The 14,903-nt window shown below is 37.3% G+C and overlaps 1 protein-coding gene across 9 annotated transcripts in view; it reads left to right on the top strand.

Moving 5' to 3' along the window:
• ERC2 (ELKS/RAB6-interacting/CAST family member 2) overlaps window positions 1-14,903 on the top strand; it is a 977,487-nt gene that overhangs the window by 320,669 nt on the left and 641,915 nt on the right. For all 9 annotated transcript variants that reach the window (XR_003518693.1, XR_003518694.1, XM_027587658.1 and 6 more), the window contains one exon: window positions 14,136-14,303. Coding sequence is in view for 7 of the 9 variants with exons in the window: in XM_027587658.1 (XP_027443459.1) it covers window positions 14,136-14,303 (168 nt within the window). In the remaining 2 variants the exon portion in view is untranslated. The remainder of the gene's footprint in view (window positions 1-14,135; window positions 14,304-14,903) is intronic.

Raw genomic sequence — 14,903 nt, 5'->3', positions numbered from 1 at the left:
TCCATCATTTGGTCTTCTATATCGCTGATTCTCTCTTCTGCCTCATTTATCCTAGCATTTAGTGCCCCCATTTTTGATTGCACCTCATCAATAGCCTTTTTGATTTCGATTTGGTTAGATTTTAGTTCTTTTATTTCTCCAGAAAGGGTTTCTCTAATAACTTCCACGCTTTTTTCAAGCTCAGCTAGTATTTAAAATCTTTAAATACTTTAAAGATTTTTAAAATCTTTAAAATCTTTAAAATCATGATTCTGAACTCTAGGTCCGACATCGTACTAATATCCGTATTGAGTAGGTCCCTGGCTGAGGGTACTACCTCTTGTTCTTTTTGCTGAGGTGATTTCTTTCGTCTTGTCATTTTGTCCAGAGGAGAATAGATGAATGAGAGAACAAAATGCTAACAGGTTTACAACGTCCCCAGCAAATATACTGTATACAAATCAGAAAAGACCTGACACCAGGGGAAAAGAAAGGGAAAGAAAGAAAAAAGAAAGAGAAAAAGAAAAAAAAAAAAAGAAAAAAAAAGATAAAAACTAAAACAAAACAATACAAAAAAGGCAGAATATGATCAAATATGATCAGGCTAGTGCATAGATCAGTGCCACACACTAGATTTTGGGCATATTTTGGTCTGTTAGAAAAAAGTGCCTCCTAAAATTTTAAAGGAAGAAAGACATATATGTACAAAATAAGGGTTGATACAATGAAGGGATGGAAGATGACTGTAAAGATGAAAATTATAAAAGATTTTATAAAAGGACTTGGTAAGATAAGTTGTTTGAAAAAAGAAAGAAGAGTTAAGAAAAAAAAAAAAGGAAAAAGGGAGAGAATGTGATCAGGCAGGAGACTAGAACAAAGCCATACACTAGTGATTTAGGGTATATTTTGATCTGTTAGAAGAAACTGTACCTCAAAATTTTAAAGAGAGAACAACTTATATATATATGCCAAAAATAAGGGTAACTACTATGAAGGGATAAAATATGACTCTAAAAATGAAAAATAAAAAATGTTTTTTTTTTTTTTAAAAAAGGGATTTATAAGATGTTGGTTGAAAAAGGGAAAAAGAAAAATAAAAAAAAACAGTCAACAAAAATTAACTTTGATGAAATAATGAATCATGGTAAAAAAAAAAAAAAGCCATGAATCTATGTGCAGTATTCCCTTAGCGCTGGAGTTCTCCTATTCTCCTTGATCGATCAACTTGGTCTTGGCTTGCTGGCTGTTTGTGCTGATCTTCTGGGGGAGAGGCCTGTTGCTGTGGTTTCCAAATGTCTTTGCCGGAGGCGGAATTGCCCCGCCCTTGTCGGTCCGGGCTAAGCAATCTGCTCGGGTTTGCTCTCAGGAGCTTTTGTTCCCTGCAAGCTCTCGGCACAGCTTTGGAGGCCCAGGGCAGAAATGGTGGCCTCCCAATGTCCACTCGGAGGAGCTGAGAACTCGGGGCCCCGCTCCTCAGTGTTCCCCCAGAGAAAAGCAGTCACTTCCGTGTCCCCGGTCTCCGGCCGCACTCCGTGCTCACCCGGCCTGTGATCGAGCGCTGCTATCTCTGGCACCCGACCCCGCACGGAGTCTCCAAACCCAGCAGATCCCTGCAGTGCGTTCCCGCACCGCTCCTCCCCGGGAAGGAAGGGGAGTCTGCCCGGATCTGCTGCTTGTTGGGTCCCTGCTGGGGGAGCCGTGCCCCGACTGGGCCGCAGAGCACAGTTTATGGCAACCCCGAGCTAAGAGCCCGCGACTCTGCTCCGTATCTGCAGCCGGCTTCCCTGCTCTGATACCTGGGAGCTCTGCTGCACTCAGGCACCCCGGTCTCTCTGTGATCCCAAGGGTCCTGAGACCACACTGTCCCGGGAGGATTCCACCCCCCGCTTAGCCACTGCAGCGACTTCCCTCCACCGAGCCAACTTCTAAAAGGTCCGATTTTGTGCTCCGCGGTTCTATCACTTGCCAGAAGCGGCCGGCGGAGGCCCCTCCCCCGCCGTCTATCCTCCCGAATATCGCCTCGGATTCACTTCTCCGCAAGCCCTACCTTCCAGTAAGTGGTCGCTTCTCTGTTCAGAGAGTTGTTGCTACTCTCCTGTTCGATCTCCTGTTGAGTTCGTAGGTGTTCAGAATGGTTTGATCCCTATTCAGCTGAATTCCTGAGACCAGACGAAATCTAGATCTCCTACTCCTCCGCCATCTTGCTCCGCCCCCGGAGACAGAAAATGTTTAAATGATGGTATGATTTTTATCATTGTGAAATATTTGCATAGCCATTGCAGGGAATTTGCAAATTATAGAGAGGAAATAATATGTAGCATCTACTTCACCACGTTTGTGTGTTGCATGTATGTGCATTTCTCTACAGAAAAAAACAAAAATTTTGCTTACTTCTGCCAACTTTACATTTGTAAGTTTATGTTGAGATTATGACAAAAAGTTTAGATGAAGGAGTGGAGGGAGATCTGAGGAGAATGTCTAGTGGATTTGAATGTAACCCTTTCCTTTCAATGAGTTCCACAAAATGCAGAATGGGCTTCCCTGTTCAGCCCTCTCTGCCAGTTTCTTTTTTGCAGTCCTTTCCTCTCAGAGAGTTGAGCTAGGGTGTAGCAAGCCCAGTGGTAGGGTGGCCTGTTGACTAAATAATGACCATTCTGTCTGGGATTGAAGCTATGAAGATAAGCGTGAACTCATAACGTTTGGGCAAAATTATTGTTTTGGCTTAAATTTTTCCTCCCTATTCTGTCATTCAATAGTGGGAGATAGTTCAAGGCACTTTTACAACTAAAAATGCCATGAAATTTGTTTAGGTAAATAAAACATGTATATGGTCTTCAGCAAGCAGGTCTTTATTAGTCCGTAGGTGTCTGAGAGACCATTGGTCCTTGAGTTGGTTTTAACTCTTAATATCTGGTTACTTTTAAGGGTTCCATAAGTGGTTGGGTCAGAAGGATGTTTGAGGAGAGAAATGGAGTAAGGTAGAAAGAGTGTAGGCTGACACATAAAATGTACTCTGGCAGATCTCTAGCCTGCCTTTGCTAGTTGCATGGTCTTGAGGAGTAACTTATGTCACTCAACCACTTTGCTCTTCTATAAAATGGGGCAACACCACAAACCTTAAAGGGAGACTCACAGGCTTAAATGAAATAATGTAATTAAAATGCTTGGCTCAAAAAAGTAGCTAATAATTATCCCCGTTATTATTGAAGAAGTATAACCAAATAATAATATTAATAATAATAATAAATGTCATATTTCACTTGACTAATGGGGGAAATGGATTTCTAAGAATATAAATAAAAAGAAGATTTTGTAATATGCAGAAGTCCCTTATAGATTGATAAAAGATTGCTAAAAAGTATTAGTAAGAGTTAGTTTTTTGTATTTTCTCCATGGATTAATTCTTAACATTCATTGTTTATACTTCATATCATTACTTCAATTGATTATTTTTCTTATTTCTACTTTGAGAGGGGAGAGTGGGTATGGTCGAGCAGGTCTATTAAGACATAAGCTATTGCTAAGCATTTAGTCCTGAGTGCTTGTGTTTTGTGCTTTGTGGAATCCCAGATGCTGTGTGAACTGATTCCAGTTGGGTGAATCACTTGTCATGGAATTTATTAAATTTTAGAGGCATGGATTGATATTCTCTAAAATTGGATTATTAGCATAATTCATGGTCTATTGTGGCCTGTTTGGATAACTTTTTTTTTTTAAGATTTTATTTATTTGACACAGAGAGAGAGAACCAGCAGGGGGAGCAGCAGGCAGAGGTAGAAGCAGGCTCCCTGGTAAGCAAGGAGCAAGGATATGGGACTTGATCTCTGGACCCTGTGATCATGACCTTAGCCAAAGGCAGACCCTTAGTGGACTGAGCTTCCCAGGTGCCCCTGGATAACTTCTCTACAAGATTTATATGAATATGTTGCTTGTCAATATCATCACAGACACCTGAAGGGTTAATTTTTGCAATAGTTGATTATACACATTGACAGAACAATTGTTTGGTGTCATTATTACAGTCTCTTGAACTCTTTCATTTACACAGAGTTGTAAGGATAAAGCTTTTGGTGGTGGATTTTTGAGCTCTGTGGTTCCCAAAGACTTACTAAACCTTGTTTTTAGCACATGACACTGAGCTAGCTACTGAGGGGCTCTAAAAGTAGTTAGTGCATATTCAAAATGTTTCTCACTTCAAAGCCAATACTGACCACTTAGTTGGGAAAGTAAGAAATGTCCTAGAAAAATTACCCTGATGATATGATAAGAGGGGAGTTCACTTCTGGCTGGAGTAATGCAAGTAGTTTAAGTTTAGTTAGTGTTTTTTGTCTAAATAACCAGATTGGCAAAATAGCAATGATAGGTCTGGTGAAGAATGCAAACTCAAATCAGTGACTGAGCAAACCTAGAAGGGTAAGTAAAAATACCATCCCACCCCAACTCCACACAGAGGAGGAAGTGGGAAGAACTCGAGTCTATGTGAAATGGCAGGTTTTCCAAAAAAGGAAAGAAAGAGGCTCTGAAGCTTACCTGGGGGAAATGGAAACGTAATTGTGAAACTCAAGGGTTTAGTGAGGCAGTGATAGAAATGGAAATCAGAAAGTGACTTTGGATCTCAGCTAGCAAAGAATGCAGGCATAGTTGACTTTAGAAACTGTTGTTTTAACAGTTTATAAAGACGCAGAGTCCTGGTAGAACATTTCAGAAATTCTTCTGAGATGCTGCATAAGGAGGGGAGTGGAACTTGGAACCAGATCTGAAATTGCATCTAATTTTGTTACTTCTTCTTGCTGCTTGTAATGAATATGTAGAAAGCTTTTATTTATTTATTTATTTAAAGATTTTATTTATTTATTAATGAGAGACAGAGAAAGAGAGAGAGGCAGAGGGAGAAGCAGGCTCCCAAGGAGCAGGGAGCCCGATGTGGGACTCGATCCCAGGACCCTGGGATCATGACCTGAGCTGAAGGCAGACGCTTAACCATCTGAGCCACCCAGGCGCCCATGTAGAAAGCTTTTAAAAGTGCCCAGAGAACTTCTTTTTTACCTGGTGTTTTAGAGAGGCACCTTCAGAGTGATAACTGTTTGCAAAGGCAGCAGTCTTGGAGGTGCTCTTCGATCTGAGTACTTCTTAATAGAGATCTAAAATGAGTTCTATCATGATTCTTTGGAAGTTTACTACCTTTAAATAAAAAAAAAAGATAAAAAAATTCAACCTGGCCATGAAAAAAAGCTCCTAAAATTGGATAAACACATATTTACATTCTTATTTGACTTTTTTTTTGGAAATTTTAGTCAAAAATTGTTTTTATAACCCATTGGTGATAAAATTGACTCAGCATTTGATTGCTCTTCATTAACAGGGCATGACCTCAAATCAGTCTCAATCTCAATATATAATTATTTGCTCCAAGTAGGTAATAAAGGCAGCTAATAATAATTCTTGTATACAAACTCATTTTTAGATATAAAAGTATGTTGAAATAGATAATTTTAAATGTTTCAATGAAAATTTGACATAGAAACAATGTTGTGGAATGTAAAGGGAATGATGCTTGCATTAATTATTAAAATGAGTAAAGCATGTAGGTTGAAGGGAAAAGAAATATTTTAAATAGCCATGTGAAATGGCATGCGCCTCCGTTTTGATGCTGAACAGATGACTAGGACTGGTAGGGCCTCTTGAAAGCTTTGTGATTAAATTAAGTAGAAGTGAAGACCCAAATTGCTTTATAAGTATGATGTCATAGAAAAACCATGACGTAACATGTTTGCAAAGGTGGAAGGTGAATTGCAAAAATGTAAACGTACAGTTTAGAGTCTCAACTTGTGGAAAGGCACAGATACCAGACATAGTTGGCCAGGATGGAAATTCCTGCATCTTGAAGCCCTTTGGCACATGCACGTTCTCCCTGAGAACTGAGACTCAAACCTGAAAACTTAGAGGACTCAGACTGTGCGGACACAATCTATGAGGCCATGAGTTACCTTCAGGAGCACTGTTAAGCCTTTAAGAATGGAATGTGCCATGTAAATAATTGTTTTTCTGTAGGGAAACAATGATGGCATCCCCTGTTCTATATGAGGCTTTGTTCCTAGTGTAACACATTTTTCATCTACTGATCTCAGTACCTCTGTATTAGTCACTCCCTCTGTTTTAGGAGTTTGCCAAAGACACCACTCTGCTGTCTTAGATCTCCTCTTTTATTCTGAATTTGTAACACATTTTCTTATTAACCTCTTAAGGATTACAAACCTCATAACCCAAACTGCATGATAATAAGCATATCACTTTCTAGACATGAGGGCCATATCTGCAGTGAAAAAGAAACTGTTTTCCTTGGCAGGGGAGTGTTTTCAGGGTGTTGGTTGTGTCACAGACGTAAGTGGTGGAAGAACTTTCAGACGAGATGAAGTGTTCTTGATGTCCACATGGACTTCATATAAAGCGTGTGATGTAATTCCGATTGGCTTTTCTTCTTGCCATCATCGAGACAGACCTTCCCCAGCCCCAGTTCTCATGTATGTTCGATTGCATCACTTTCCATTTTTATTGAGTTTATGGCTATAAAAGAAGCAAAAGGCATATTTTTATGGAATATGATTTTCTACCCTGTAACTGTATTCCCCTTAGAAAAGCCCTCTTCTGTTATTGTCTGCATAAAATATTTATTTAAAATTTACTTCATGGCAGTGATAGTCTGAAAGCTATTTAAAGCAACTGTCTAATATTTATAGACTGAAATAGTTTTATCATTATCAATCTATTTTTATTGAATAAAGTAGGTGTATGTAGAACTTGTCATGTTCTTCCTTCCTATTAAATACCATTCTGTTGATCAAGTTAATTTCATTCAAATTCCTCTCTCAATACCCCATTCCCACACTAGATTTCTACTCTGATACTTGTAGAAGTTAGCTCAAATCATTTTTTTTACTATAAACATCATCTTTGCTTAGGCATGTAAAGTCCAAAGTTTTTTTTAGCTTTATTTTAAGATGAATCAGTTTCATATGTGGAATCAACTGTGTACTGTGCTGGCAGATACAACTGCACGTGATTCAGAACCATACCCCGTGTGAAGAATGCTGATCTCGCCGATCACAACAGATTTTATTTCTTTTGTAATTTTAGTTAATCCTAATCTAGATTTTCCCTCTTTTTATCTATACTCTGTTTTTGTGAGAGAGAGAGGCCGAGAGAGAGGGAAAGAGAATGTACTTTTATTATAGGCAAAAATGATCATAGACTCATGATTCATTAAATTATAAAGAAGAAATATGTTTCATGGATTTCATATACCTGATCAGTGCCACCATCTGTTCACACATACCCAGAGCATGTTGATAATCAATCACAACTCTTTTTCAATGCATCTTTAAGCATACTCAGAATCCTTCTCAAGGCTGCCAGTCACTACCAAATGTTTAAATTTGGCAAGCAAGATGAAACCTATTTCTCTCCTGCTCTAGTCTGACTTCATCCTGCAAATGGGATTCCATCTCAACCTTTCTAGTGAATTACACAACCTGAACAATTCTGAAAAAGGGGGTCCTATTTCTTTGTAAGCATCCTACTCTTCATTCTCAGCAGTTATTGTCAGTAGCTTGGTTCTTGTTTATGCTAGATTTAGTGTTGAAAAGAACAAAAAATGCTGGATAAAATATATTTTAAAAACATATATTTTAAAATGTACTTAGGAACTGTCAAGTTAGAAAAAATCTCAAGGGCCAAAACTAAGCCAAAGCAGGGCGCTAGGGTGCTAATAGAGTGCTGGTTCTATCTTCTTGTTGGCATTTTCTAGACAGGTGAACTTGAGCATTAGTTTCTACGGTCATGGGGACATTGAAGGAAAGAGGTAGAAGCCTGAGTCTGTTTAAGATGAAGAGTCAAATAGGAATTCCACTGCCACTACCACATTAAGCTGAGATCCCAGAGAGCCACACTCTTAGTACAAGGGTAAACTAAAAACCTCCCCATTGTACTTTCCTCTCCCCTAGACTAGGGGAATCCAGGAAAAATTATCTATTTTAAAACTTTGAGGCAAGTGAAAGGTAAAAAAACGTAGCTTTGAGAATCCATAACCGCAGATGGCTCTTGCACAGATGTGCAGTGTAAGGTGATCTAAAAACTTCAAGTAGAGAATAGAGTTTAAAGGGGCCCTTGGCTGATTGTGCCCCAGGTACCGGCAGAGACAAATGCTCTGAAGAGCCACATATTCAACTTAGACCTCAACGTTTTTCTCCAGATAAAGTTCCAAAAAACATGAGCACACAGAAAAAAATTTTTTAACATCACAACATTTGAAAGAAATCAAGCTACCATAATTGATAGCTGGTAGAAAGAACAAACAGCACTGAGGCAAGTACTTCAGAAGTGGGAATTTCAAGACAAACACTATGAAATAAGTATGTTTAATGTATTTAAATAAATAAAACAGGGGATTGAAAATATGAATAAAGGTCAAGAAACTATAAAAATGCCAAGCACATTTAAAGAGAACCAAAAAGATCTCACTGATAGGAGGAATTCTTAATCTCAGGAAACAAACTGAGGGTTGCTGGAGTGCTAGGGGGTGGGAGGGATGGGGTGGCTGGGTGATGGACACTGGGGAGGGTATGTGCTATGCTGAGCGCTGTGAATTGTGTAAGACTGTTGAATCACAGACCTGTACCTCTGAAACAAATAATAATACATTATATGATAAAAAAAAAGATAGTAGGAAGGGAAAAATGAAGAGGGGGAAATCGAAGGGGGAGACAAACCATGAGAGACTATGGACTCTGAAAAACAAACTGAGGGTTCTAGAGGGGATGGGGGTGGGGTGATGGGTTAGCCTGGTGATGAGTATTAAAGAGGGCATGTACTGCATGGAGCACTGGGTGTTATGCACAAACAATGAATCATGGAACACCACATCAAAAATTAATGATGTAACGTATGGTGATTAACATAACATAATAAAATAAAATAAAATAAATGTCGAGAAATGGGAAAATATAAAAATGGAAATTTAAGTTTAATGACTAGGTTTAACTGCAGGGTGATAATAGCAGAAAAGACATATAATGAACTAGAAAACAATAGAATAAAGTAAATAAAAGATAAAAAGATGAAATACATGAAAGATAAATTAAGATACATAGAAGACAGAATAAGAAGGTCTGGCATATGTCTAATCAGAGTTCCAGAGGGAAAGAGAGATGGGGAGTGGGGACAGAGTCACTACACTGAAGCCATAGTTGAAGAGCAGAAAGGTGAGAATTTTCCAAAACTGCTGCAGGTACCAGTCCATAAACTCAGGAAGCTCAGAGTACCCCAAAAAGGATAAATAAAAAGAAATCTGTACTTTTACATGGGAGTAAAGCCATCAAATCTCAGAGGCAAAGCAAAAGTTTTAAAAAGCAGTTAGAACATCTGTCTGAAGAAGATATAGGAATGGATAATGAGTATATGAAAAGATGCTTAATCTCATTAGTCATTAGAGAAATCAAAACCACAATGAGATATTACTTCATACCCACTGGAACGGCAATAATTAAAAAGACATACTAACAAGTGTTGGTGAGAGTATGAAGAAATTAGAACCCTCATATATTGCTAGTGGGAATATAAAATGGTACAGTCATTTTGGAAAACCTGTCATATGGCCTAGCAATTCCACACCTATATATATACCCAAGAGAAATAAAAATGTTATGTCCACACAGATTTGCATATGAATGTTCTTAGGAGCGTTGTTCATAATAGCCAGAACATGGAAACAACCTGAGTGTCCCTCAGCTGATGAGTGGATAGACAAAATGTGGCATATTCATTCAGGGTAGTATTACTCAACAATAAAAAGGAATGAAGTACAGGTAGATACTACAACATGGATGAACCTTGAAACATTATGCTATGTGAGAGAAGCCAGCCACAAAGTATGTATATTATAAGATTCCATTTATATAAAACTCCCAGAATAAACAGAAGGTAGATTATTAGTTGCCTAGGGCTGGGGGTAGAGGGTGGAGAATATGGAGAGTGACTTCTGCTGTACTCTTTAAGCAGTTGAATTGTATGTCATATAAATTATATTTCAGTAAAGCTATTTAAAAAGGCAGCTAATGGAAAACAGTCCCATTACCTATAAAGGAATGAATTTGGAGTGATAGCTTGACTTCTTAATAGCTTCTGTTAGCCAGAAGATGGCTGAGAAAAATGTCTCTTAGCCTAGAAGATTACTTTTAATACTGAGCAACAATATTTAAAAAAAATGAAGTTGAGATAGTTTTAGACAAAAATTGAGTTTGCCACCAACAAAATCCTACTAAAAGAAATTTAAATGTTTCTTTTTAGGCAAAAGGAGATTCCTGACAATATCTGAGATTCAGGAATGAATAACAAACAAAGCTTGTGACAAATGTGGGGGTAAATCTAAACAAACATGGACTGTAAAAAAGTAATGATGAGCTAAAAACAAAACAGGGAAGAAATGAAATACATGACAATAATGTGTATGTCAAGGGGATGGTGGCTGAACTTGAAGTATCTCAAGATCCTTCTATTATTCAGAAAGAATGTAAGCATAGATTGACTTTAGACTTAGGTAAATTGAAAATGTAAGCATGCTATACTTTCTAGGGTAGTAACCTAAAGATTAGAAATGAATGAAATAAACATAAAATAAATATAAATAAAGGTATAACTTTTAAATGAGTAGAGGCAAAAAAATAGAATAGGAAAAAAAGGCATTCAATAGGCAAGAAGGAAAAGAGAAAATAGAAATGGCAGTATATTTAGAAAGCACAAGGGAAGATGGTTGAAATAGAATCACATATATCTGTAATGATAATAAATGCTCCATTTAATTTTATCAGACAGGATAAAAGAATCTAGGTATATGCTATTTACAAGAGACATCTACAATGTAAAGTTAATGATACATTGAAAGGGAAAAAAGACACACCAGCCAAATATTAACTGTGAGAAAGCTGTCATAGACTTTATGGCAAGGAAACCATTTTCAAGCCAATAAATATAGACTATTGCACTCAATAATTTTTGGATACAAATTCTTTTCTAGCACACAGTACACAAAGTACATTTATGATAACTGATCACATGCTCTGTCATAAAGCAAGACACCAATTTCAAATGATTAGTATCAAACAGGCCTTATTCTCTATTCACAAAGCAAACAAGCAAGAAAAAACACAAAGATAACTAGGAAACATCCATGTATTTGTAGAGTAAAAAGCATACTTCTAAATTATTTGTGAGTTGAGGAATAGATAATAATGGAAATCAGAAAATGTTTACGATGGGACGGTAATGTCAATACTACATATCAAACTAGTGGCATCAAGCTAAAATGATACTGACAGGGAAATTTATAGTCTTAAGACATATATATGGAAAGAAAAAAGAGTGAAAATTAGTGAGATAAGTATCCAAGTTACAAAGTTAGGAAAAGAAAATAGAATAAACCCAAAGAAAGTAGTAGGAAGGAGATAATTTTAAAAAATAAGAGCACAAATTAATGAAATAGAAAATAAGAATGTTTGGGACACCGGAAGAAAGTAGTAGGAAGGAGATAATTTTAAAAATAAGAGCACAAATTAATGAAATAGAAAATAAGAATGTTTGGGGCACCTGGATGGCTCAGTCTGTTAAGTGTCTGCTTTCGGCTTAGGTCATGATCCCAGGGTCCTGGGATCGAGGCCCACATCAGGCTCCCTTTGCTCCTCCCCGCTGCTTGTGATCTCTCTCTCTCATGCTCTCTCTCTCTCAAATAAATAAAATCTTAAAAAATAAGAATGTCAGATGATCAACACAGCCAAAATTGGCTCTTTGAAGAGATTATTGAACATGAAATGCCTCTGTTGAGCCTCATCAAGGAAAAGAGAATAAAATTAAAGAATGTTAGGAATGAAATAGAAGACAGTCATAGATGCCATAGGTATTGAAAGATAAATGGGTTTTATGAAAATTTCCTGCTAAGTAAAGGTGAATATTTAGATAAAATGAAAAATTCTTAGGAGAAAAAACTTATCAAAATTGACTGAAATAATTAGAAACACGACTATTCCTATAACCATTAGATAGATGAAGTAAGTAACAGTCTTTGGAGAAAGAAAATGCCAGCTGTAGATGGTTTTACTGGTGATTTCTAATGAATGTTAATGGGAAGAAAATTTCAGTTTTACACAAACCATTTCGGAACACATTAAAAGAGTGAGCACTCCATTTAGAAGGCAAAATTGGTACTAAAACTTGACAAGGACAGCATCAAATGGGAAAATTACAAACCCGTCTTATCCATAAACATAGATGAAAGATCCTGACAAAATATTAGTAAGCTAATTCCAGTAACATATAAAAAATATAATACATCATGACTAAGTGGGGTTTTTCATAGTCGTTAAGGAGCGCTGAGCTTTTTAAAAATCCATTAATGTAATTCATTACAATAACATATTAAAGGTGAAAAGTGTGATAAATCATGAGAAGCAGAAAAAATGTTTATTAATATTAAACATTCCTTAATAATTAAAAAAAAACAACTCTTGGCAAAGTTGTAATAAAAGGGAACTTTCTGAAACTTAAGAGTTCCTATAAAAAGCTAAAGCAAACATCAAACTTAATGATGAAACATTGAAATTCTTCCCTTTAAGCCCAGGAACAAGATGAAGGAGCCAGTTTCTTTTAGGCCTCTGTCTTTCTGCATGGCCTCTCCATGTGGCTGATATGGGCTTCTTCACAGTATGATGGTCAGAAGGTGGTTGGACTTCTAACATGGTGGCCAGCTTCCAGCTGGAGGAGGCTAAATGTGCCTGTCCTCCTACAGACAAGGACCAGAACTGACACTTTGGCTGCATTTACTAGTTGAAATTAGTCACAGTTTAGCCCAGGTTCAAGAGGACGGTAAATAGACTCCATCTCTAGTTTTGAGTACAGCGTGTGTGTACAAGCAGGAAAAACTTGGTGACAGGCATCTTTGGAGATCATCTATCACAACTATCAGGCTGGTAAAAATGTGGAAGTCTGGTGACATGAGATATTGGCAAAGATGTGGAGTGATTGGCATATTTACACACTGCTTGTGACCCTGAAAATGAGTATAACAGCACTGGTAAACATTTTGGTGTTACCTAGTAAAGTTAAAGATGTGCATACTATGTAGTCTGGCAATTTAACTCCTAGATCATTTTTGCTGTGTGTACCACGTGATAAATATAAGAATGTCCAGAATAGCACTTTTTGTTCTAGCAAAAAACCTGGAAACAAACCAAAATGTCTATTAATAGCAGAATGGGCAAATAAATTGTGGTGGAGTCTTACAGTGGAATTCTGTACTTCAGTGAAAATGAATAAATTGTATGTACAATAACATGATTTAATCTTAAGGACGTAAGATTGAGTAGAAAAAAGCAAAGTACAAAAAAAATTACACAGAACAAATAAAGTTGAAATGCAAAAAGTATATGTAAAAACAAACAAGGAAATGACAAACACACAATTTAGGGTGGTAATTATTTCCGAAGTGGGGGAGGAGATAGAAATGATTGGGACATAGATAATTCTAATGACCTTTTTTTGGTGACTCGAATGATGGATGTTTCTTATATTATTTTTCCTTATACTTTGCATAACTGTATGTTCTTTTGTGTCTTCTCAGTATGTAATATAAACAAAAAACCTTTAATGCTTACTTTTTTTGGTTGGGGGTGAGGTTTCTTTTTTCGTCAAATGATTGCCTTGAATGATCATTTCCACTGTGGAGTAGCAGAGAAGGACCAGGGTATGACTTGGGTTAATTACCTTTATTAGCAACCTGTTGACCTTTCTTAGGATCATGGTGAATAGTCTATGTTGTTTCATGGGTGGGGAGTAGGTCTGACTAGGAAGCCTTCATTCCATTGTGAACTTGGTTCTTGGTCGCGTGGAAGGTCAGTTTGCTGACCTTACCTGTTTTCTATACTCTTGGCCACCTTTACAGAGCCTCCCCAGACCCATAAGGACTTCCAAGGCCATCTTTTTAAGCAAACTCATGGCTTGCCTTGTTGGATTAATGATCATTGGCTATTGAAAATTAAGAGAAATCAGCAGTTCTCAAATGTAAAGAGTAGAAACTGTGGCTTCTAATTTCTTGCAATGTTGTTGTTTCACAGATTGATCAACTGAAGCAGGAGCTTTCAAAGAAGGAGTCAGAACTTCTTGCCTTACAAACAAAGCTTGAAACCCTTAGCAATCAAAATTCAGATTGCAAGCAACACATTGAAGTGCTTAAAGAGTCGCTTACTGCCAAAGAACAGAGGGCTGCCATCCTTCAGACCGAGGTAAGGCACTGTTTCACGATTACAGGCAGCAGACGTTGAGTCGATAGAAAATATCCTACCTGGACAGCTTTCTTTAGAAGATCCCTTATCCAAACCCTTGGGGCCAGATGTGTTTTGGATATCAGATATTCCAGGGATTTTGGAAAGGTAAGACCCATATCACAGATTGCATAACACTCCCAGTGTGGATACAGCAATACCCTGTAACAAATACCTGACTATTTGTGCAGAAAAAAAATTCCTCACACTAAAGTAGGATAAATAAAGACTGTATAAGTAGCACCCTATTAGTTCATGTCAGGTTGTGCCACCAAAAGAGTTTGTTTCACACTGGAATTTTTTTTTCATTTTCAGAGTTTTTTAGATTTGGGAACCATAAATAAATGGTTGGATCTAGAATGGTATTATCAAAAATCATAAAAAAGTCGGAATGTCATCTACCTTACTTGCTGTGTATCTGTGTAGGTCCCTCTCTGTGATTCCAGGGCTTTCTTACTTCCTAAAGAATATCCTCAATTTTCAAGATTCTTTTACCCATTGAAGAAAGTTGATATTGTGTGAGTTTCTTAAAAGAAATGTTGGTTTATTACTTCTTATTCA

The sequence above is a fragment of the Zalophus californianus genome, chromosome 1 (assembly GCF_009762305.2).
Source record: "Zalophus californianus isolate mZalCal1 chromosome 1, mZalCal1.pri.v2, whole genome shotgun sequence".
NCBI lineage: Eukaryota > Metazoa > Chordata > Mammalia > Carnivora > Otariidae > Zalophus > Zalophus californianus.
This window is presented reverse-complemented; position numbering and strand designations above follow the sequence as displayed.